The 27206-nt window shown below is 31.0% G+C and overlaps 1 protein-coding gene and 1 long non-coding RNA gene across 2 annotated transcripts in view; both read left to right on the top strand.

Moving 5' to 3' along the window:
• LOC121126887 (voltage-dependent calcium channel type A subunit alpha-1-like) overlaps window positions 1–27206 on the top strand; it is a 208752-nt gene that overhangs the window by 20694 nt on the left and 160852 nt on the right. The window contains 2 exon segments of the mRNA XM_071892078.1: window positions 864–934; window positions 9552–9691. Of these exon segments, the coding sequence (XP_071748179.1) occupies window positions 864–934; window positions 9552–9691 (211 nt within the window).
• On the top strand, window positions 9698–25854 carry LOC139906755 (uncharacterized). Its single transcript, XR_011782636.1, has 2 exons — window positions 9698–17613; window positions 17667–25854. It is a non-coding gene; the product is annotated as an uncharacterized lncRNA (long non-coding RNA).

Here is a 27206-nt window from a genome sequence, read left to right as displayed (position 1 = left end):
ATTTGTTTTTCCTTATCGAGACATGACATCATCAACGGTAATTAATTGTCTTGCCGAATTATTTTCTCTGTTTGGAATGGCGTCCTATATTCATAATGACCAACGAGCATTGTTCATTTCTAAGGAGCTAAAACAATTTTACTACAAAAACGAATCACAATGAATAAAACAACTCTTTATCATCCCCAAGGAAACGGACAAGTTGAAAGATTTAGTAGTATAATTTGGACTAGGGGTTCCCTTATGTTAAAGACGAGATAATTAAGCCTAAGTTGTTGGGATTTAGTATTAACCGATGTTTTCCATTAAATAATTTCTTTATTATACACTTACCATCATTTGTACAAAAAATGAAAGAATATTTTTTTATCAAAGGTGATCGGCAATAGGCTCCACATTTCCGTCTTGATTACTGAATCTTGAAAAAGTGTTTATGAAGAGACATGGGGGACAAAGCAAATAAGAACCTTTGGTTGACGAAGTTGATCTCACCTCAACAAAGGGGGAATGAGATAAATATTGGAATTGTTCCGTTTATTACTTCTAAGATATGCATATAATATTACCTAGGTAAAAGTAGAGTCGTAAACATCGGTAGACCATGTGCTAGTTAAAAAATGAAGGTTGTACATAATTATATTAATTATGCTTGTTTCTAATTATTATATTAAATAACTATAGATATAGTCGAATAAAGCTTTTATTTGGTTAGAATGTTTACTATATTTCATGAAAACATTGACTATGCAATTGAAATAAATGAATAAATAAAAAAAGTAAACAAAAAGAAGATTATATATAAGATTGAACGATCATATGATTATAGTAAGGAAATATATAAAGTGATTTTCTATTATTTCCAGCCAATTGTATCGTAATGGCGCTAGATCAACATTTGCCACACAAAGACAAATCAAAGCTATCCGTACAGTTGGTAAGTAAATGAATATATATAAATGAAAGCTGAACAAAATTTTGAAGTATATATTTTGCGATGATTGTTTTTTTTTCTATACCCACAAGAAAGTATATATAAGACAGGGAGTACTATAGAGATGGAGAAGGTACTGTTTTTTGTTTACTACCTAAGTGGATTTACATTTTTTTTCTTTTTTATTTATTCATAAAAAGTATCCTGAATTTTTTACTAGATATGATTTGTGTATAAATGAAGGAGAGGGGTAATATTTTAATTATTATGTCAAATTCTTTCTGCATACGACAATAGGTGAACTCTAAGCTCCAGGACCGGATCAAAAACGTGTGGATCCCCAAAGTGTAGGTGTAGAAAGATGTTGGATGTTTTGAGCCATTTCTCTGCGGAGGTTGGGCGTACCCTAGACCTATTAAGCACTTTTTGTAGTAAGTGCAGCGCCCCACTCGCTCTAGGGGTTCATCCTCTTCAGTCATTATGATAAATCCGGCCCTGTCAGGTTGTCTTTTTATTTACTATCATCGAATGTTTGCAATTATAACTATTTTTGATGATTGAGTCACACTTCATTAGTTATTACATGGTTGTGGAGTCTAATAATGTTTTTAAGACTCGTACTCCACAACTGTAAATGTATTATTCATGATATATAATAGTATCAATTTTATATCTTACGAAATGCATTGCCGCTGTCCTGGTTTAATGAATTTGAGCCTAAGGATAAAAATGTGAACAATTTTGTATCTTATTTGAGTAGTTAAACGGAGTAATTTTTTATCTTAGAGGATATCATAGATGCCCTCGATAACTTCAAGGAAAAAATTAATCATCTTGAATGTATACAAGAGCAGCTATTACTTCATTCAAAAACTCCATATGGCAGGAGATATTCTCCACTAATTCTAGGAATGTCTGTGCTATGGTAAACAACAAGTCTGACTTTATATCAACAAATAATTTCGTCTGGCTTAATTGTTTTGCCTTCAGAAAAACACATCAAAAGATTCACTAGCATTTTATTAATGGAAGCAAGAATAGATAACTCAACATCTGATTGTTTCAGTTTTAAAATAGCTTCGCTCGATGCTAAGGACAGAAAGGTCTCTATATTAACATAGACGAGGTGTACTCTGCTCAAAGATTGATTCAAAAGTCATCAAAAAATGGTTCTTCAAAGTTCTTAAACTTGTTACTGACGCCATGCTTAGACTAGTCGCCGTTTGATCAAGCATGAATTTTTTTTAAAATGAATAAGGAAATGGTTTTACCCCACACCATATTGAAAATCCGTTATCCATCTCAAAAGAAAAGATATTCTTATTATTTTATTCAATCCATATTTTCAAAAATTTCAACAATGATCTAATTAATAGGAACCATTTAGTTTTTCCATTTTTTGAACCCCATGATGAACACTTGGAAGCTCATTCTCACGATGTTGTCGAAATTTGTCAAAAATACAGGGGCATATGAATCAAATATACAAATCAAATCTTTCACCAAGTCTTATTTTGTCAACCTATATATAAAAAATCAAAGTCAGTATATCAATATATCATTGAAGTTCTCTTATGATTCTTATGAAGCTTTAAAACAATATGGAAATAGCAAGGGCTCCTGCAAAATCTATTTTAGGAATAAATGAATCGTGTAGGGTTAGGTTTAGCTAGTCTAAATATTTTAATCGATGAAAATGGTATTATCAAATTATTGATTCTTTTTTTAATGAAACAAATGGGGGTGACTTGTGAAGCCGAGGAATTTTATGTTTCTGACTATATTTCATATTTATAATTTACTGACGTTTGTATTTGTTTGTGATATTATAACAAATTTTCTTTCTTCTTATAAAGATTCTGGAATATTGTCTTTATGAAATACTGATATCCCAGGATAATGAGACATGGATTGAATACAGCAAGTGTGCAGACATGAATTTTTAACTTATTTGAATTTTGTTGCTTCTAAATTGTTTGATTTATTTTCAAACAATTATATTATAGATATGAATAGTCAGGTTCATTTGAAAAAAACAAAGAAATCTAAAAATATTGAATAAAGGAAAAAAATTTAAAAAGTAAGTCAATTATTGTATTTTGCAGGGGTTTCTATATAATATATTGATAAATGGAAAAGTTATAATTACGAAGATATATTGTGTTTTTATTAATATTGTTTCAGGTGTTGGGGGTTCAGCACGAATTGAAGAAATCTTAAAATTAAATAACAATTTATATCGTAAATCTTAACTTTCAGTATGTTAATAATAAATAATAATAATAATTAAAGATTGGGAATCTTCATATTGACCACTCTATACAGGGCGTCGGAGGAAATTAAAATTGGTCTTACGTCCTTGTTATAAATTTCTTCTTCATTGGTTAATTTGCTAGTAATTAGCTCTTTTGCATTTAAAAGAGCATAATTTAAGCCCTTATTTTTGTCTAAACTATTAATTGCAGGTCCAAAATAAAAAATTGATCATACGAACATTTTATTAATGCCTTTCATATTTAAAATAATAATTAAAAAAAAAAAAGTTCTAATAGATGAGTACCTATTCCCACAGTCTTTATTTTTGTTTATATGTTACAAATCATTACCCATATAATTATTGATCTCATTTCACGAAAAATTTATACTTAAAAAATAAAATACATAAGTATTACTAAGAAATAGTTATATTTTAGTTTAATGTATTTTTTGGCTTTCAATAGTGTGTATTTTTTATACTTTTTGTGCAAAAACTACGCAAAATCATCAAAAAGGCATTTTGGAAAAACTTTAAGGCCGATGAGGTAGGATATGAGACATACGTAGATCCCTAACAAAATGTTTTTTGCGCTTTTCACATCTTAAAGCATAGGGAGATATGCAGAAACATCAAAATTCAAAAAAGTTTGTTTTTATAGGTCTAACGTTATTCACTATCAGGGGCACACAATTATGTATAATTTTGCTAATTGAAAATGCTGTAATGTTATCTTCCCTCTTCAATTTTTGTTTACGCTCAGTGTGGCTATTTTCTTTTAAGACCTTTTTCTGCATATCATCTTCCGAAGCTTCTTATATTCGATAAGTATTAATTAAGTCTGACATGTAGCTTCTTAAAAAAAAGGACCCATTATCTAAAATATCATTCACATCTTTTTGAAACTGCAGTACTACATCCCTTGGATCTCTAACATATTTACATAATGATAATTTAATGATCTTGTTTGGCGGGCATACCTTTCAGCGTGATTCTTTTTAGCAGGGATCTTCTGGGAGCACTTTTTACAGCACAGTTTCTTTTCCGCATGGGTTTTTTCAGGACCATCATAATTTTCCATATTTATTTTGACTTTCATGCATGAAGGAATACATTAATACAATATTGATAACTTAAATTATAGTTTCATCTGTTTCACGTTACTTAATTTCCTAAGTCTAGTCAAAATATGCCCTATTTTGTTCCAATTTTGGCTAGAAAATGCCAATATAATCTGTTTGAATTAATCAAAATTTCCGTTGTATTCGTAATATTGAAAGAAAAATAAACAAACGAACTTAGATGTAAGATGGATCTTTCCTACGAAGCATTCGGTCATACTGGACCTCTATTCCTCCATCGTTTCCATTCCTAATGATTAATACTATTCTTTTTGGATATCTCAGTCATATGCCATCTGATTTTTGATTCAACTTCATGTTCTGTTCAAGGGATCTCGTCTATTTTAATGGAAGGATCGTTCATTGTGAGATGTTCCTTAACATCAAGATATTTGATAGTGACTTCTGATCTTGTGAATAATCGCCTCTATACTCAAGAATGCATCAATTGCTCAAGATCTTGTAAATAATCATAGTATACCTTTATAAGAATTAAGGAGTTTCATAAAACGATAGAATAATCGACTGAAAGACCTAGTGAGGAATAGACACAGATTTATCATTCCCCAGCCACAGCTCCTTCAATGAAATTATTGAGTCAATTCCTCCTTAAGTCCACTCTGATTCGTTTACTACTCTAACAAAACATTCATTGATAAGAGTCCTTCAGTGTCCGATCGATCACGTTGATATATTTTCATTTATAAGATAGTGTTTATGATGTGCAATCTATATGGATTAATATATAATCTGAACAATTCAAGCTCACCCTTGATTTCTTTAACACTTATTTTATCATTATAAAACAAATGAAAGATAATTCTATACTCTTAGAGATAATATATATCTCTTTTCTTGAAAGTTTTTTCTGCAAAGTATATTCTATTCTATTATGTTATTACTAAAGTTGATAATATTGTAGAGAAAAACGCGTGCAAGGAGAAGGGGGGGGGAAATATATATGGTATCATTGTTTAAAATAATGATGTGATTATCATCTGCCTGCTTTAATATGATTTTTGGGGGTATAACGAAAGTATTTGTTAGCAAAATGTTTAATGAAGATATACTACGTATAATTGACTTAGACGTTTTTTATCCGTTACAGTAGATTTGAAAAAATCACACTCCATGAAATTGTAATTCATTATGAACCTTACTCTCAGAATAATAGCTAATGAAACAACAAAGTACATTATTTCGAAATATATTTGAAGTTCCAAGTTTAAAAAAAGAAGGCTTTAATTAAATATAATCTACATACTAAAAAATATACCATCATGTATTTATGTTAAATATACAAAATTAAACAATTGGAATCATATAACTAATAACAATAAATTATATATACAGAATATTGAAATAATAGATTGAATATTTATTAACTATGTAATATAGGAAAGCCTAATTATCATACCCAAGTGAACTAGTCTCAGACAAACTAGTTGCGAACCATCCAAAGCTACTACCCCCGTTGTTGTGACCATTTAAACAGTTGTTTTTGCCATTGAATGTGTTGTGTATCATAATTCTTGATATATGTAGCTAAAATACAATCGTATTTTAGGGTTAGATTCTAAAAAAATTTAATATTTACTGTTAGATAGTACAAAATTTAGACTTCCATTTCGAAATTAGTAAATATTTTATACTTTTTTCTGATAACTTGATTTTCATTGGGTGTGGATGACTCAAAACTTTTTATATGTATTTATATAAAGGAAATCAGTACCAACATCCTCCATTAATTTAATGATGGTTCCTCGGGAAGGGATAGGTTTACCCGTGTATTTCTCGATAAATTTTTTGAACGTAGATGATTAGCTATAGATAATGTTATATTACATGCAATAAGCATCTTTGTGAGATCAGAGTTAAAGTCTGACTTGATGTATTCATCATTAACTTGATTTTTTAGATGAATATCCATGCTCTTGATATGAGATGAGAATAATGAGTGGCGTGGAGTTCTTGACAGGGGACTAAAGGCACATTTATATCGACAAATCAGACAAACCATCTGTTTCTCATCTGGTAAGTATTTTTCAAATTTCTGGGCCTCCATTTTCATAAATCCAGACAGAAGGCGACGTTATTTTAGGCATTTTATTCAGTTCTCTATCGACTATCACCATCTAACATTATATTAATATTGAATAATAATGGCGGAAATAATAACGTTCTTGATGGATAGAAGAAGATGTATATTATTTAATCAATGATGCCATAAGTTTTTCTTCTCTTCTCCTCGCACGCTTTTCTATTCTTTCCAAAATTATCACCCTTAGTTATTACACATAAATTGTTATTGGTAACTATTATGTCATAAAAAAAATATAAGGGACCTCTTAACTATGCATAATTCAATTGGAATATCTGAATGTCGTTGCAATTCCCAAACATATAGAGTCGGTAATCCTTTTCTAAGCAGCTTCTTACCATATTTGAATATTACTCTTGAAAGGATCTAGAATATCCAAACTAATAAATTTATTATAGATAATGACTAAATGTTTTCCATAAGAGCTAATATTATTTGTTTATTGAAGACAATAGTTAAAATGTAACAAAATAATAAAGCGATTTGGTTGAACAAATAAATTTAAAAAAAAAAGATATTCCTCAAAATTGAATTCCCTATCTGCTTTTTTATTATTGATTCCTTCAATTTTATTTCGACAGACAAACACTATTAAATTATTGTGATTGCAGTAATGCGAGTTACCAAAATTCTTATTGCTCAATCACACAACTTACTTTAGACATCATATTAAGTTATGATAGCAAGATATTGAGCTCTATATTTATTATATTCAGGATAAATGAAAAATTGAGATCTTTTTATTAGTTTATGTGTGATATGGTCATTTCAAGTTTATTACATAATATGCAATTATTCTTAGTATATTACTTATTTTTCCACTATTTTGATGACCAAAATATACCTAGTATTTAAATAATAATGTTTATTCCTAGATGAAGAAATATATTGAATATATTCATAAATGACTTGGATACGGTCGATCAAAGTTACATTGTAGGTAAAAGTAGACTAGCAAATTAATAAGCGTTTTTGCAGAAAAATCACTATATACACAATTTGGTACGTCCAAGGCATTTACTTAGGCTAAATTAGTTGTTACCCCTTCTGAATGAAGATAATGAATATAAATGCTATCGCATCACCAAGAATTATCTTACCAAAATAATGCATCATATGTGGAAAAGGGAATATATGATACTTTGCAGACTTTCTATAGATTTAAAGAGTGTTGTTCCATCAATTAAATTTTTTAGTAAGGCTCAAAATAGAGAATCTTAAGAAATTATGTTTGAAATAACTCATAATAAAAAAAATGAAATACTTGAAGTTGTATTTGATAGCCAGTGGCAATACAACAACTGTTTAAAGTGGGTGAATAAAACCTCTCCCGAGAGTTTTCTTTCCTTTTATAGGCAAGGACGGGCCTAACTCACAACACAAAATGATACAGGGAAACACCAATATAACGAATGAATTTTTTTTCAAATTTTCTACCAATCACTAGAACGAGACATTTCCTTTACGACAGAAGATTCATTCAACCTTTTTTACAATAATGTTAAAACACCCCTTTTCCTATCTGAGCCGGTAAAGTAATTTTTAAAATTGCTGGGGAGACACATAGTGCAGGAAAAGTTACAAGTTGTTGCGAAAGCGGTTGTTATATCTTGTAGACATATCACATTGGGCTTCATTGATATTAAACGATTCATGAGGGCGTGACGAGACTTACACACCTTGCCATCTCGAACATTTTATGAAATCAGCTTATTAATTCCCATATTATTCTTAATATCATTCGTTATAGTGTTGTAAAATAGTCATTGATTTTCAACTGAATAGCATCACCAATTTTTCTTGAGAAGTTTTCAAATCTGAAGTAATTCTAATAACGTTTTTGGAGCCTCAATGGTGTTTTTTCCTTTCAGGAGAATTACCTTGCAGATTAGGTTCTTCTTCAAATTAATAAAATTTGCTTGGTTTTTATATGAGGTTGCAGAGATCTTTCACTTAATTTACATAACAAATAATTACACACTTATTAAGATCGCTATGTACAATATTATACCTTATATTATCCACCTTGTAATTAGTTTCCAATTGAATATGCTAAAGTAAAATTTTGGTGGTGGGTTATTTTGTACTTTTGTCTTTTTATATAAATGAAGAAATTTGATTCTTTGCATCTTTCTTCAAGTAGAAACATAGTTGAAAGTTTTAGTTGTCAGTGGAAACGGTGTACTTGTTTTTTTTCCTCCGTTCCTATGGCTATTTTTCTCAATTATCCCAAAAAGTCGGAAAATATCAAAGAAAAATTATTCTAGAAGAATTTCTAAAATTATGGCTCCTTTTAAAGGATCTCAGACTCTTGAAGAAGCACTTAACTTTTTCACACTCAACCGGTTCTACCATTCACTAATGAAATACGATGAAAAGAACACGTATTACAAAAATGACGTAATGCTCTGCATACAACTCTTGCCGGCGATTGTACTCTCATTGGAACACTACAATAGTCAAATGCCTGTAGATGTTCTCTAATGATGTATATGCGAGACGTTCTTCAGTCAGTAAACAAGCAATTTCGGTTCCTTATGCTATTTCAATTTTACACAATTTTCTGATAATAAGAGAACATAGAAAAATTAAAGGGGTAAAATTATTTATAGGTAGTAGGGTGAATCCATTTCAAATTAAAGAGCTTTAACACCCTTACCAAACAAGTATTTTTGATTTTACTAAATTTTAGATTAGTCTGGGATCTAATTCAATCAAGAATTATGTAAAATTAGGACTCATTCTAATAAGTGGTTACTTAAGTATAGATGTTTTTGCTTCTTCCATTTTTATATTTTGAGATATTATTTTACGACAGTAGGAAACTTTTAAACGTCCATATTTTGGCAAGAAATAATCACAAAAGGCTGAAAAGTAAACTAAATTATGTTTTTTTACTGTTATTGTATTTTAATTTTGCTCTTTTAAATATTTTTATATCTAGTTGCGACATGGTATGAAAAAATTTACAAACAAACTAATTTGGTATTGCCCATTATATTGTTTTGTATTTATATTTGGTAAAACATAAAACAAGAAATAGATTAAGGTGAATGTTTCCTGACAGGTGGTAACATTAATAATTTTGAAAAAAAAATAATTTTAAACCAACCTTATTGTATTTATATACATTTTGTTTTCCAGGAAGAGCTAGAACCAGTGTTTATGGGAATTTTTACAATGGAAATGTGCTTTAAAATTGTCGCAGATGGCTTTATATTACACCATGGGAGTTATCTTCGAAATCCATGGAACATTATGGATTTTATTGTTGTAATCTCAGGGTACGTTTCTAGATATACAATTATTGGTAAAACATTTATATTTAAAATTAGTAAGATAGCTTTTAACTTTCACTCAAGGATTGTTAATAATTAATAATACTTCCCTAATTTTGAAAATAATCAAGTATATCAAAATTTAACGACATATATATATGTATAGTGGTTTCTTTATTTCCGAGTTTAATCTATTCTGTGACTTACCTTATAACTATATTTGCTTATATATCAAATTATGATATAGTTGTGGGTGCAAGGCGCAGTTCTAATTGGTGTGAAGGCATAGGCAACTTATTTTATACACGTAATTCAAATAAAATCCGTAGTTTAAGGAAAATAACAATTTAAAATATAATAGTCTTGAGACCTGGTCCACAACCAATTTTTTTCGTCAATTAAGTAATTTTTACAAAACTGATCTAGATCAATATTTGAATAAGTATCAAAGCATGGACCTAATTTAAACGGTATCAGATCGTTTTTTTTATGTTATGGTAATGGGCAAGGAAAAAATTTAGTTAAAACCTATAAACAAACGAAATTCAAAAAACACTATTATAAAATATTGGACGATTAGCAATATTTTTATAAATATCATGAAATAGTATAAATTTGGGGTGAAATGAAAAAGGATTCAACATTTTCATTAAAACATTTAAGTAAAAATTAACAATATGTAAGAAAAAATATATTATAGTATGTAATTTTAAAATGAGATATTGCGTTTTTATTATAATTACATCAACTTTTTCATTATTCGAAGTAGAGAAAAAGTATTCTTTGTGCAGTTGTTGATTAAATAAGTTACTAACTATTTTAATCACGTCCCTATAAATATAATCGGTTGTTTCCTTTATACATTGACGGGAGAAATAAGGTCAATGTCTGTCATTAAAATATTTGACTGCACCCTCGTGAGTCCTTGATCGTATTCTGTAAGTAAATCTTCTTTTGCTCGACGTACAAAAACTATATGTAATTGCCTTAAGGCTTTATTGCGTTCTTTTTTCAATGCTGCGTCATCGAAATATGCGTTGGAAGATGTTCAGGTTAGTGTACGCATTCACTTTTCAAGGCTAGAAGTATTTATAAAATATACTATTATTTTAGAAGGGGCAAGATACCGCTCTACTGAACTGTTTGTTCCAAAAATAGACGAATAAAAGACCAAATCTAGTTTATTAATCAGACAATCTGTGAAATTATCATCTGCGACAATTTAGGTACTCACAACATTTTGTTAATGAAACATTTAGCAATTTTCATAGATAGACGAGATCCATAATCCCTAGATCCCCGAAGTTCAAGGTCAAGGGTTAGTGGACTCTCTTGTGTGTGTGTATGGTTTTTTTTTTTTTTTTGGGGGGTTAATTGTTTCAAGACGGAACTTCCAATTTCCAATAAATGATATTTCTTTAGCAGAACTATTATTGAAAGGTGTAATACGGAAAAGTTCCGTTACTTTAGGAATAAAATACATATTTCATGCCTTGTTCCTATCCCATACTTACCTACATAATTTTTCAACTCCCAAGAGTTATAACTTTGATTAAAATTTAAAATTAGGCCAAGCATTTCCATGTCACCCCTAATAAGGACTGATGATCTAAGTTTTTTCTTCATTCAACAGCAGACCAGATAATTAAGAAAATGAAGATAACACCCCAAATGTGTTTTGGTTTGATTTTATGGTTATATACGGACTCCTGCAAAATATCACTGTTAAGTCATCTGCATATCAAATTCATTTTCAATCAATAGCTAAATCTTATATTAAACATTCGTTAGGCTCAGTTTCGTTGATAATTAAAAATTACCAAGGAAAATAGAAGTTGGCAAAAAAGAAAAGCATGTGGTCACTTAACACAAACTTGCAACAGAATATAATCATAGAATCAATTGTTTCATTTTTTGTCAAATCTATAGGTTCACATAGAAAAGCCCCTAAAAAAATTGCATAACTTCAAACCATTATGCTTTCCTGACATTGTTACTATACCAGGGTCACAAATGAAAAATCATAGTCAAATTATTTCTAAATACTCACAACTTATATACACGGAGCGGGGATCAAATTGTCGCCAAAATATTTTCCTACAAAAAACAACACAAAATATACATTTTTTAACTTTTTTATTGAAAATTAAAACTATGACGAGCATATAGGTATAGAGTAGCCATTCATTCGATATAATCACCGTTGGCATCAATAACAGCCTCAATACGCCCTCTGAACCGGCCACAGGCTCTTCTGACCATCTCATTGTCCATGTTGCCGAATACCTCCTTGATGGAGTCCATCAGGCTGGCCTTGGTGCTATGGGGATGTCTGTTGGTATGTCTCACGACATAGCCCCAGACAAAATAGTCCAAAGGATTAAGGTTGGGAGAGCTAGGAGGCACAAATCCTTGGTTACGACGTCATAACAGTTCTCAGTTAACCACTGCATGGAGATTTGGGCACATGGCATTGTGCTGAGTCCTGTTGCCATACCCAGGGCCTGTCTCCGGCCACCCCTTGGATCCAGGGCAGAACCACCTTCTCCATAACATCCAGGTAGACCTCTGTATTGACCTTTAGACCTGATTCAAACATGTGGGGAGGCATAACATGACCTTCACTGCTGACCACCCCGAACATTATGACCATTGCAGGGAATTGGTCTTCATTACCTTCCTCACATGGCTGGTGCAGGTGGCTATACACCTGTTGTTCTGCTTGTTGACCTTCCGATCTTGACAGATATTCTTTTCATCAGAGAAAAACCACAGCATCCCGGGCTGCTTTGGGTTTTTGAGGAGCTATTTTTGTTGACTTCATCAGCCTGTTGTCATATGCCTTCTGCGTCAAGATCTGGCCCACCTGCATCTTGTAGCTCCTGCACCTTAAATCCTCAGATACACAGACCCTTAATGTTTTCTCATGGCAGCCCAGATCCCTCGTAGGTAGGGTCATCCTCAACCATCTTCTTCACCTTGTCGACAAAGTCGGTCTCCCGGACCTTCCTGTCGGCGCCCTCCTCCTTGGGTGCCCTCTTTATGGCGGCATCAACATCCCAGGTGTCCTCTAACTACTCACAGATACGCTGAACAGTCCGTAAATTTACTCTTAATGTTGAAGCAATCGTTGAATTGGAGATTTCACCTCCATTATTAACCAACGGCGGACCTTGAATGCTCTTCGTTCCACTTATAGCTCTTTATCTTCTCATATGATGACGGCATGATGCTAACTGAACTATGTATCGTCAGCTGACGAGAATAGCTTTCCTATTTGGTAACCGGTTTTTTATTTGATAATGTCGTCTTCAAGTTATCAAGGTTTAAAGTAGGTTAAAATTTGATCCCGCTCCCTGTATAAGCAAAGCAAAAATAAACTCCTTTCATCTTTGGAGAAGAGTTGCAGTAGTAACAAATAAAGCTCTTTATCCAAATTTCCTCCGCTTTGATAATGATTGAAACCATGTTACAGTTGTTATTAATGTACTCGCCAAAATAACTAGAGCCTGTCCTATATATGGGCCAAATCAGGTCATCACCAATTACTTTACAAATATATTCAAAATACTGGATACTCCTAACATGAACGTAATAGTCGTCGGTGACATAAATGTTACACGTGATCCTGAAAGGTATGCAGCAAGGTAAAGTGAATTGAGAAACAAATTGAAATGGTTGTGGCTTGAAAAAATTCATTTGTATACACTGAATCGATGATTTAATGATGGCTGAAAACCTGTAAAGCCCAGCTATGACCTTCAGTAGAATATCCAGATCGAGGCACCCTTTTGAAAATAAACTTAACTACATGGTAGCTTTAAAGGATAAAAATAATCCTCTTTCAGCATTTAATACACTACCCTCTATTATATCTGATTACAAACAGATATCAGCTGTAGGATATCAAAAAAGAAAAAGTTTTGGAGACGAAAAATATACTGTCTGGAATGTCCTGCAACCAGTAAAAAAATATGGTCAAGGTTTGTGCTCATTTAATGAATTTTGGATCTTCATTTACTTTGAAGAAAATAGAAGCTCTCGCACGTAGGGTGTAAAAACAAAAAGCTAATAGGCTGCCGCAGAAAAATACGAGCGACATTTGGCAGGATCTCTCCATGATATCTATGCAATTCATAAAGAATGAAAATATGGCATTTTTCATAAAATGAAAGTGAAATTGGTGGAAAATAACATGAATCGCAAAAAACCATTTAAATGTCTTTGGAAGAGGAGAAAAGTACACTCACCCACAGAAAATTGAGAAGCTTTTAGTACAGCAATAGCAGAAATTGATTTACTCCTAAAATACTAAAGTATAGGCACGATTATTAGAATTAAGTAAAACTGATTGAAAGTAAAATAAGATGTGCAAACTAATTGAAAGGCCTTGAAAAAAGGTTTCAAGCATCTGTAAAAATGAACTGACATCAGATCACCATCATAGAGCATTTCAAATGACTCCCAACTTCTAGCAAGACAGGCGATATACCTTCATTATGAATTAAATATGTGTAAAAGCTGCACAGAAATTGCATCTTGTAGATTCTGTGAATTTTTGAACTTAAAAAAACAAACAAACAAAAATATATTATCGAAAAGTGAGGGGAGAGAAAAAGTGTGTCTAATGACAGGAATCAAGAAAATTTTAAAAATATGGAGACTCCAATTTCAAGAAAATAAATTTCAACTTTAAAAAAAAAAAATATTGTCTTTTAATGGCATACATTCAAAGATTTACAATTAAAATATAAGTTTATAATATAACATAAGTGACTATGAAAAATTATTAAAAAAATATATTGTGGAAAAACAAAAATTATTAGTTGTACTATATCAAAAAGTGAATAAACTTGAGGTAAAGTAGATTTATGCTTTTGTTTCGTGGAATTATTTTGATATTATTAAGATATCATGGCAGTGATTTTTGTTATCGAAAGAAAGAAAGAGGCGAATACAACATCAGAAAAGGAGTTTCCTCGACCCTCTTTTGTCAAATATCATCTCATTTTCCTACTATAATAGATGAGACAAGAATGTAATAGAATATAGTCTTGATTATTTTATTATTATAGACGAAACAAGTCTCTCGTAAAAACCTCCTCAAAAAGGACTTCTAGGGGTAATAAAATCCCACTAGATATCAAAGCTAAAACAAAAACTACGAATTTCCATGGAAGATTAAAAAAAATATGCTTCAACAAATGAGGTTTGATTATCAGATATTCATGTAAAACACAAATTAAGTTTCTTAGCCAGATTCCAATGGTAGGAAGAGGACTCCTGAGCAAAATGAAGACATTCTTTTGAGGAATGATTTGAAATTCTAAATAATAAGCAGGTAGGTTAAATGGAAGTATCATAAGAATAGGAAGATTTTCAATGAAGGATTTTTCTGTAATCCCTTGATGATGAATGAGAAGGTGAATGCGAAGCTTTTTGAGCAGATATCACACTTGAGAACCAAATTTTTATTTTTTTATTGAAGGGAGCTTCTCTTCGTCTTTAATTAGTTCTCTCTCCCAGGACTGCTTACGCTCAGAGGGAAGGTTTGATTCGTAAAGAGGAACCATTATGACGTCGTAATGGACTTTAGCTTCCTTCACAGTACTTTTCAAAATATGAAGGCCATCACATAATCAATCTAAATATTCCTTTATTTGTTTAGGATCAACGGAACTCATGGGTTTAATTCCATAAAACCTTATATTATATTTCGAACCATTGCTCTTGGTTGTCCAAAGCAATTGTTAATATACTTAATGGTATTTTCGTAATATTCAGTTAAGGGATAAAAATAATCTAAGCAATGTGAGGCTCGGCCTCGGAGCGATTGACGTAAGTAACGATATTTATAAAAAGAAATGACATTGGAGTCCAAATGAATTAAGGTATCAAAATCCTCCCACAATACTGGAAATTCTTCGACGTGTACATAGAAGAGAGGTGTTGTAATCAATGCCAGTAGAGATGAGTTCTTAAGGTTTCCTTTCATTGATGAAATTTTTTCAAAGACATTGGAGAAGAGTGTAAATAATCAATCCTCAGAAATAGTATCATCTTCACAACATTCACTATTCATGAAAGACTGAGATTATTCTTTCTTGTTATTCATTTTTTGGACCCGTTGGAAAGATTTTATAATTTTTGCAAATCTCACGAACTTTCAACAATTTATAAACTTTCAAGTTTTCCCGGGATGACTTGTTGCAAATTCATAATTAATATAACCAAGCAATGACAAAATGAATAACAATGACGACACAATTGACAAATGATAACAACACAATTTGACGATGGCGAAAGGTGACGTCAGACGAACGATAAGTGTGTAATCGAAATAGTAAACGAAAAATTTAATGACGAATAATATTTTGAATGCTGCAGCTGTTGCACGAAATCAGATTCTTCTGGAGAAATATAATCCCTTATCTCGACAAAGACGAATGATATAATACAAAGGATTCTGCTTTATTTATTACTTCATTTTTTCGAATATTATAATTAGGTATGTTAACCAAATTTAAAAAATCACAATATTGGACTAAAAATTAGCTCACATGATAACTTTTGCATTCTACTTGGGATAAATATCACTTTTACTATAATTTGTTGGATAATCATGGAGTATTTCTGATTTTTCGGGTCCAAAACTTAATACCTTTTCTCCTTAACTTTTAGGTTCTACTCAACGTTTGCTGTTTATTTATCGTCAACTGACCTGATCATGCATCAGATTTGACATAAAACAACTTGTAATTCAAATTAATAATTATTAAATTTATACATTTCTATTTTGTAGTTAATTATTTTTTTGAAGGTGTTTATAAATAATGGATTCATCAAAAAGGATAAGAAAATTATAGGAATAACAAATTTTATGATAAAAAAGTTGTCTAACGATTCAACTATTGATAGGTTGCTGTAAAACTCTGATGATTATAGATAACATAATGTCAAAATAACAATTTCTGAATGAAAAGAGTTGCCAATGAATTCGTAGAATATATCAATTTCCAGATTCGATTAAATTAATGAAAAAAATTAAAATTTCCAACTAAGTATCAGCTCCTAAAGCATATACTGACATTTCATATTTTTCTAAGACGTTGTAACTCTCTGTTTGTGGTTAATATGATATATTATAAGACATTATCTCAACATCGAAATCATCCACTTTAGCATTAAAAGTTTCTAGTTCAGAGTCTACAAGCCATAAATGACAGGAATTTTTTCCAATTATTTTCCTAGAAGAATTCGTATTAGTTCATTTTTAGTAGATACATCGATATTAGTTACATCATTCCATGGTGATTGTAATTCGCCTTTCTTTAATTTTTTTTCTAACTTCTTCCGCAATTTGTCGTCCTTGGATGTTTCTTTTATAATTTTTCTCCTTATCAATTCGTTGCCTACTTCTTCATGGTGCATTATTTTCTGTTTTCTATAATCTCTGGCTAATTTGATACTTTTTTTATAATGTCTTCTCTCAGTGGAGTATCCATATTGTATAAAAATTGAATAGTTTTATTCTTTGAAGCTCTTAACTGACATGATATATAGTCCATTGTTGCACTCTGTGATTTATTTTTTATCGCAGAAAACATGCCGTTTACTTCCTCAGCGTTCATATTATGACACCTTGCCGACGTTACTTCATCTTTAATTTTTTCAGATATACTTGAACTACATAATTGGAAGTATTTTTATATTTTTTTTTCTAAAACTTCTATTGTAGAATAAATACAAGCTTTAAACATTTTATTAAAAGAAGATTCAATTTTTGTTTTTTGAAGCTTTTTCAGAGTGCTATCGATGATTATTTGTTCTCCGAAGAACTAAGTTTTAGGCAATGAAAAGGATGGAGGATCTGACGTAGCCTTCTTTTATCTTTCTACAACTTCTTTGACAATTTCAATTACATCAAGGTAATATATTTGGTTTTCGTAAGAAGTATAACACGTCTTCATCCATTTTCTAGTAAACACTTTTCGGAATACTGCCAGCCCATGAAGTTGAGTTAAACAATCTGGATTGTTGAAATCTTCAAAAATTGAATTCCTTAAGCGTCCACAAGATATGCCTATATTAAAAAGTGATCTGAATTTATCCCCATATTTGTTTTGTCTTGACAAGGGAGACACACAAGCTTATTTATAGTAGGAGAGATCCAGGATGACCGAGAGACATGACGAGAAGAAATGGCGTGGAGGAATAAGACTACACTTATTATAAGATCATGTATATTCTTTATAATACAAAACCATACTCTAATATATTTACAAAATACAGGACTATTTATACTATGTAAAATGCAGTACTTACAAGAAGATAAGAACATGAAAGGAAATATGAAATACATAACATTACCCCCCAAGCACCAAATCCATGACGGTGCTTACACAGGATCCTCTCCATGAACAGCAGCTTATAGATCCGCTACATCCATGTCCAGGCGCGGACAAACCATTCCTTCTTGTACAGCAAATTTTTATCTCCATAGACGTACCGTGCTGTCAGCACGCGCACCGGAGAAAGGAGAACAATACTCCTCATAGAGGTTTTAAGGACCCGAGCACCCTGCTCGTCCCTGGGAGAAATAACATTCACCCTTAACGAAGTTTTAGAGACACGAGCACCCTGCTCGTCCCTGGGAGAAATAAACTTCACCCTTAACGAAGTTTCAGAGACACGAGCACCCTGCTCGTCCCTGGGAGACATTTGGCTCGATGTAATCTCATCCAACTCTGGATGATCCATAGGAGAGACTGTTGCACATCCATTAACCAATGATGTGAACGGGAGAGTAGGAACAGCAGAGAACCATCATTGCGTAGGACTAAATCCACTTTTAATTATGTGGTCCCTGACCCGGACACACACTTCACTTCTTGTAAGTGACCAAAGTTCTCTTCCTTCCTCCACGAGGCCCAAACTGAGGAACAACCCATATTGCTCTGCCTTCCCCAGACGAACGAGCGTTCTCCCTATCGACGAAAAAGGGCTACCCAACTCCAACAGGGCTAGCTTCGCCGACGATCCCACAGCAGGGAGGTCACGTGATCCTGATCCCATCCTCGTCGCCAATATTGTGTCTTGACGAAGGTAAGGAGGTTCCAATTCTTTAAACCAATAAATCCAAGATGACCGGGAGAGATGAGAAGATGAAATGCGTGGAGGAGTAAAACCCTTTTACAAGAACATCTGTCTTCTTATTAATACAAAACCATACTCTTATTTATTTACAAAATACATGACTATTTATACTACGTAAAATACAGCACTTATAATACATACAAGAAAATACAAGAGGATAAGAACATGAAAGGAAATATGAAATACATAGTAATATTCTAAAAGCTTTCCTGCAATGTGAAATATGATGTAAAGACGATAACCTCTATATCTCGGCAAAGTAATCTTCGGAAGCTTATTTCTGTTCAAGAAAACGACAAATCTTGTTGGATCACCCTTTCCATTGTTATACCTCAATTTCCTGATATTAAAAATTAATTTGCCAGCTATATTCTTTTCCGAAAACTTTACCCTACGTTTCCTCTAATTTCTTCAATGCCACCTTTATGGACGTAGTAATTGATTCAAGTGGGTGTAAATTACAATGTAGCTCATTCAAAGATTTACCCCACTCATTATTTATTTCTCGAATGGCTGCATGATTTGAAGGGCATCAATCTGTTAATGTATTTTTAATGTTATTAATTATGGTGCTTCTTATTTCTTGAAACGAAAAGTTCTCATGAAAGAAGAAGTCAATTTCACTTAGTTCATTAACTGTGGAACAAACATGCTTTGCGTAATCTTCTGGCTTGCCACCCGATAATTCATCTACTGGAGCAGAAACACAAATGTCTCCAGTATTAAAATTAATTGAGTTAATGTGAACATCTTCTTGTGTAATAGCGTCAAATCCTAACGTTATATTTGGATTATTTACTAGAAATTATGCAGTTTGAAGACTAGATATAATACTAAGTTCTCTACACATTAATTCTACAATGATCCTTTTCGGTAATTTGATGTCATCAACGTTGTGCAGAAAAACTTTAATCAATTTCGGAGTATTGGCAGTAAGCACTTATTTATAATGCAATGAAACACCAACATTCTAATTGATGTTGGATAAGTTTTAATCCGAAATACGTTATCTTAATTTATGTCTAATGAGTCTGCTATTATTTCTTCAAAGTTCAATATATGGTGTAGGTGTAAATTTTCTGCCTTCAATTTGTTAATTATTTATTCTTTTTTATTAAGTATAAGATTCGTGTGCTTAAAAGAAGCTATAGAAGATGCGTAGAACAACTTTTTTCTTGATTTAATTTGATTATAAACCAAATATTTATATTTGGTATACCTCATTTTTCTCATTTTTGATTTGGTGATTTGAAGTGCTTGATTTAGCGCACCTTCACTTAAGCTATTCATTTTACTTTTTAACTTTTCATTTTCTCTCATCAAATTGATATTTTAATTCTTCATATGTTTCAATTTTGATGTCATTTCTCTAACTTTGTCCTTTAAGTCTTTCATTTCCCTCACACAATGGTCAATTGTTTGATCCTTTGAAAGTCAAACAAGTTCACTTTTTTTCAACTCCCCCTTATACCTTAATAGAAGCAACTCCAGTTCCGAATTCTTCTTTTGGAGTAAAGAAAGTGACACAAATTTATTAATAGGCACCTCGTCGAACGTAGTTTGGGTATTTTAAGAATGAGAAGATTCCAGTTGATTTAAATTTGAAGTAGACAGAGCAAGAGTTTTGGGCATAAAGGCATATGATGAAAACATGAACGGCATCTTACATTCGATAATTATATCATAATACTTTTATTGCTAAGTTTTGTAAATTATTTCAATGTCTTTAAAACAATGCGTTTAACATTAGAGTAAAAGCAATAGTCTTTTGATATTCAATAAATCGAAGTGCATATTGCCTTTATCTCTTGTGAAGTTTGTATTTCATTATAATCTCCAGATGTTAAATAGATATATGAAGAAAGTGTCCATACTTGATATCCTCCCTTGAGTCAAGAAATGAATTAAAATTCTGGCCCATATAAGTCCTAGCGATGCAATTCTTATCTCGAAAATGCATAACCGTTTGAGTTTTATTTAAAGGCGACATCTTTCAATAGTATTAATGTAGAATCCCATTTTGGATTAAACTTTAATTCGGATTTAAACATTTTTATTTATTGAAATACGTGTTTATTCTTAGAATCTAAATATCGAACTCACTCACAATATCACAACAAAATAATAACAAGGAAAACGAAAGGAAACTAAATAGACTCCTAAACATGATCTCAACTAGTACGTATAAATAATTCCAGTTACAAGCACCACATTAGTACATAAACATAAGGAAAAATGTAATATTAATTTTGGCCTTTCGAAAAATTACAGAGCGAATTCATAGAATTTGATAAGACTTTGTCAGTTGATAGGAAAAAGTTTGAAATTTATCTCAATATTAGTCACGTCAATATCAAATCACTCAAAGAGTCTTAAAAGTCGAAAAGTATTACACCCTAGCCATTAAAGAATAATGGTAATTTTGGCCATTAAAAAAATTTGAGAGGGAATCCACAGAATTTGATAAAACATTGTCCATTGATAGGAAAAAGTCTGAAGTTTATTTCAATATTAGTCACATTAATGCCAGATTACTCAAAGAGTATCGAAAGGCGAACAATATCACATTACATGAAGAAAAAATAACGGTAATTTTGTCCATTCCAAAAATTATAGAGCGAATCCATAAATTCGATAAAACTTTGGTCAGTTGATAGGAAAAAGTCTGAAGTTTATCTCACTTTTAGTCAAATCAATGTCAGATTACCCAAAGAGTCTCGAAAGTCGAAAAGTATTAAACTCGTCATGGTCAACAATTTAAAGACTGAACTTGAATTGGTAATAAAAGTAAATTAAACATACCAATTTTTTTTTTTTTTTTTTTTTTTTTGGAGAAGACGTAGGAATCTTCAAGTTAACTATCAATAAAAGAAATTTGTTAATCTTTAATACAAAGGTAGAGATATAAAACAATAGAAATAATTAATCGAGGAGTATATATAAAAAATCCGCTCGAGCAAAAACAGGTTTGAGAATGAATTAGCTGTGAAAGCTACTTAATAATCTCACGAGAAAAAATAGATTGTTAGCATACCTATTATAGTGGAAATCACTTATTAACGAACGAAGAAAAACTAATCAAAATGAACAGGAAATAAACTATAGATAAAAGGAAGGAAATGACACAGCAAGGGGGTCAGATGAAGTTACTGGCTGACCAGCAGCAACACCTCTCTAAAAATAAAACTTATTTTTAATAATTGTATATTTTTCTCGCTCTAGAACGAGTTAAAATTAAATTTACCTTAAAGGAAAGCATTGTGACAATAATTTAAAACAAAAAAGAAAAAAAAATATAACCTCGAACCATTTTATTTTAAGTAAGATTATGTTTTCGTTTTTTTTTATTGAAGTTACATGGGATAGAATTTCTCCATTTTCTAGATGATTCCATAAGAAAGTAGCGGGATTCGATTGGATATCTTTGGACTTTATTTTTTAAGGACAAGAAGAACATTATGAGGCATCTTTATTTTTGTGAATTTTTTGTTTTTTCTCTTTTGCATACAATTTTGACAATATTTTTAATGTTCCTTTAATTGGTAAAATAGAGTTGCACTGACTAAGTACAAATTAACATTTATAGTGTTATATTTACTCCATCTGAACTAGGAATCTTCTTTGAAGTCTATATATATCAAGCACATTTACTTCTCTAGAAAAGACTGGGCTGCGAAACTATGCACATTGAATTCAAGAGAATAGTTTCTCCTGAGTGCGTTATCCCATGAGCTACGTCGTTCCATTGGACTGATTTCTTCGTTCTCGATCTTAACTTAAGTTAGTTGAGAACTCTTTGAAATATTTTTGATTGGAATCTGAAGGTGCTTCATTTAGTTGATTTCGGTTTCTTTGAAATGCACATCTAATTCCTTATAGGCACTGATAGTATTTTCTGAAAGAATTGCTGGGTCATTGATGTCTTGAGAGGAGTTGATATCATTTATTTTTTCAATCGTCATTTTTATTATATTTAATAAATTAATTAAAGTTCGTTAAAATAATGAAAGAAAGTAATGAAAAACTTTATAATATTTTGAAAATAGTTAACGCTGTTAAATTTAAAGGAGGAGGCCTTTCCATAGGGTTTGAAAGTTTTATTGAATGGAATATTGCATTGATGAGGAGATTTGACAATGGAGGGTGAAGGAAACTTTTTTCCTAATTTTGTTATTTGCCTCTTTCTTTTTTCTTTTAATAACAATGACGCCATAGATAAATAAATTGGAGCAATTTTATAAATTTACCCAACCCCAGTCAATTAATTATATTGACTTCCAATGTACAACACCACTAGTATTTAAAAACGTGTAATTAATAGGTGTATTTCAAAATGCCTTGTATGTTTATTCGAAATATTAATAATTTAGTTTTGTATACTCACACCCATAAAATTGAAAATGAAAGATTAAATATTCTTTGAATCTCAAGGATAAAAAGACTTGGTCTATGGACGAAACGAACGAGAGGCAGAATAATAGAGGAAAAAGTCATAATATATAATCTCTCTAAAGATTCTGAGATTAAAAAACTTATGATTTACAAATTTCAATATGATATGTAATTTGCATTCAGAATTAGAAATAAAATGTCGGGATAATCTACTTATAATAAAAAAATATGAAAATAATGCTGGGCAACTTTTTGAGAAAATTTAGATTGAGCTTCTATCAAAGCTTTCTCACTCTAATATGAAAACTTTGTACTCATATACCGATTCCTGGGACCCCTTCCCTCTCTGAACCGTTTTTTTCTAAGAAGTTCGTAATGTAGTTTTAAATATCTGTTGTTCTTTCTCCATTGCGATATACATAATCAACACCTTTTTAATTAATTTTGTAATGTAAATTTTTTTTCCCCTTATACAGTTATGTTATTTTTTTAAATTTTAATACTCTTATCTAACAAGTATTAATTTGACTAAGACTGATAGTTTTATATTTTATAAATAATAAATATAAGTCGACATTTATAGACTTTGATTATCACTGCAAGTCAAAAATATAACTGTTATAAGCGAGCAATTTTTCTAGAATGGAGAAAATTTCAATTTGTGGAAGGAATTTTGCAATTTTACCCAAACATGAGCCTTATTTGAAGAGAATGTCTTCCTGTCGGAGCTTATTCCTGTTTGGCTCTTCAACTTGTAGGTATTGATGAAATGTCAATTTTAGTGCCTACATCCAAAGGAGAGATTAATTGATAAACAATTCTAGAATTTCCACGATATGAGAGATTAGCACCTTCCTAAACATTTTTCCAAAATACTCTGTAACAGCCAAAACGATTTTTGCTATTAAGAGATAAAAAAAACAAAAGCATAGGCCCACAAAACCCCTTCTATATTGCACTGGACCCTCAACACTCAGATTATTAGAAAGGAGTATGAGAAAGAAGAGATCAATACCTCTGGTACTTTTTGTCTCCAAACGGCTTCATAGGCTGAGTCGAGAAGATTCAGGTATCGAGATAGTGGGATGGAAATCGATAATGATGAAGGCGTTCACAAACTCAATGGTGAAGTCGATGAGGTATGGCCTTGCCAGATATACAGTATTTACAAATACATCTTAACCAGATGAAAGAGCTAAACTTTGTACATATTTGAAGAATCCCGCATAGCCCTCATTCTATCTCTTTTACGATTGTAGAATCATCGAACCTATAAACAGTGAATGGAGAAAAAATACAATATGAATATGCGATATACCTTTATAAGGGAAACTGGCTTGTTGCTATGCCTCCTAAAACTCGATCACGTTTAAAAGCATACTCCTTCCTTACAAGTATTATATACAAAATTTAACAAAACAGAAGATTTGGTACGACTCTGAGGACATCTGATCTTGTTGATTTTATCTGTGATAGTGACTTCTGACAACGTGACTCATAACCTCTATATATACATATATATAAATTCTTCCACATCTTCTACGGAATATTCGTATACTACAATAAGAACTAATGAGTTCTTTAAAAAGACAGAATAATCTACTGTATAATGTCAATAATAATTTGTTGAATCTATTTGATTTATTTTATTTTAATAACTTCTATATCGTATCACATGTCCTTTTAAGTTTGTCTGATTATTTGCTTATTACTTATATTTAAAGTTATAATTAATATAATTATTTTTTTATATGTGTTTTTGTTTTAAATTTACCCAAAACTTATTTAACTTACTATTATAAACATAAGTTATAATATTTTAATAAATTATCCTAGTAGTGTTCACTATCAATGTAACGATAAAGACGCTATAATTAGTAATAATTAATATTTCTTTATAATACCGTGCTTTGTAAAAATTCAAATATAGTAAATACTAATTATATTTCAAATATTTAAATTCCCTACTCATTGTGAATGGATCTGTTCAATCTTGCAACCTTTCAATCTCCTTCTCAAGGAAGAAGTCGAATCTGCTCTCTTGAGATTGTTGATCAAGTTAAAAGTATCTTTCTTAGATTTTCTCTATCTGGATTTGGTCCTACCTCTTGGGAGAACATATCTGAGGAGTTTACGTATTTTCGTCTCATCAAAATACAAGCCCTGATTTTTGCACTTCTAAGTTAAGTTGTAACTGGATTTACCAACAACGAAGAAAAACTGCCTGAACGGTCTCATAGGGGATATTAGCTTCAAATGGTGTGCAAGATGTTTTTCTTACATCTGTTTTTTCGGGTAACACCTTAAAAAAGCTCCATAGATTCGAACATGTAGATGTGGAATTTATTTAAGATAATTATAAGACTTTATAGTGTATTTGAAGTATTATAGGATGAAGATGGATTTAATTTTTATTAATGATTAATATATTTATTTCGGAGTAAAAATGTGCCATTATTTTTTGTATATATAATTTACATTTGTTGGTAATAATTTGTTGAATCCATTCGTAACAATTAATATTAATAACTTCTAAGTGGTATCATTTATAAGTAATAATTTGTTGGATTTTCTGCGTAAAACTTCTAATATAATTTCTAATTAATTTTTTTTTGTAATAGTTAATGGTTATTTTAGTTGTTTTTTATTTTCCCATACTTTTTTAACTTAATATCACAAATTTAAGTTATAATTCTTTAACTTCTCAATTTACTAGTAATCTACTGCTTTGGGTAAAGTGTTTGCCCTTAGTTTTTGATAACTCATTGTATACCATATCCTATTAGAGACTTTAAGGGAAGAAATTTAGGAGATCTTATAGTTAATAGATCTATAATTTAGAAATATGAAAGTTCTTTTTATGATTTTCACGAAGTAAAGCAAGTATTACTGAATAGGATGATTTCAACTTTTTATTCTATTCCCTGTTCTAGTGTGTCTTGAAATATAGAAGATTTTCGATTTTTTTTTTTTTTTGCAGAATCACGTGATATTCTATCCCCCAAAACCCTAACTTTCATCAATAATACCATATGTCTCGCCTCTGTATTTTCCTCGTAGTCGCTCGATGCTCAGCCCTATGTATGAATAATTTCTTCCCTGATATAATTAAAATTACCATACATGTAAATCCGGTGTATTTTTTAGCTGTCTCGTTAATTTGTAATTGGTAGCATAAAGAACGAATTTTATTTTCGTTCGCTGTTTTCATAATTATTGAATTCCTCAGTAGTGAACATCCTTCCCTAAATAGATTCAATTATATTCAAAACCTGTTTGAACGGTCGTGTGTGCTCATAAAAGACGGAGTGTAACCTTGTGAATTTGTAGAAAATATATAATTGTAAGTCCTTGTTAGACTCAAAGTAGAATTGAGAATCGATATCGGAGTAATACTAGCAAATGTAATGGTTTATATCCTTTTAACCGTCCTCTCTTTTCACAGCTGTTTTTAGCTGATCTAATGAAACGTCATGAGCATTATTATTTCATTCCTGCAAAAAAAATTTCAAATTAATAGGGTTACCTTGTTGATTTTCGATTTTTTTTTTAAGATACCCATTCTACACTGTATTTTCACCTTTGATAATTGCACTTCATTTCAAAAACTTATTTAGGAAAAATTATAAGTTACTACATAAAAATAATAATGATAATTAAGAGGAATAAGATATGCGTGTAAAAGAGTGCATAAGCACTTCAGTGAACCCACTTTTATTCACAAACACGATGGATATAACCCATAATATCAATTAGTATATAATATTGAGTAATTAATTTGTTTGTATATAATCTTATTTAATTTCTAAATGGAAGATAAACATTTAAATTAATACATTAACAGATGAAGAACTCATGATACATAGTAAATTTATTTCACTTATCAGGTAACATTCATTTGGAAGTGTATACACACTTTGAATAAATATGAAAAAAAAATGATTTGTTTTTATATCAACAAGTGAATAAGCTG

The sequence above is a fragment of the Lepeophtheirus salmonis genome, chromosome 12 (genome assembly GCF_016086655.4).
Source record: "Lepeophtheirus salmonis chromosome 12, UVic_Lsal_1.4, whole genome shotgun sequence".
Lineage (NCBI taxonomy): Eukaryota > Metazoa > Arthropoda > Copepoda > Siphonostomatoida > Caligidae > Lepeophtheirus > Lepeophtheirus salmonis.
The sequence above is the reverse complement of the archived record's forward strand: the minus strand, read 5'-3'. Positions and strand labels throughout refer to the sequence as shown.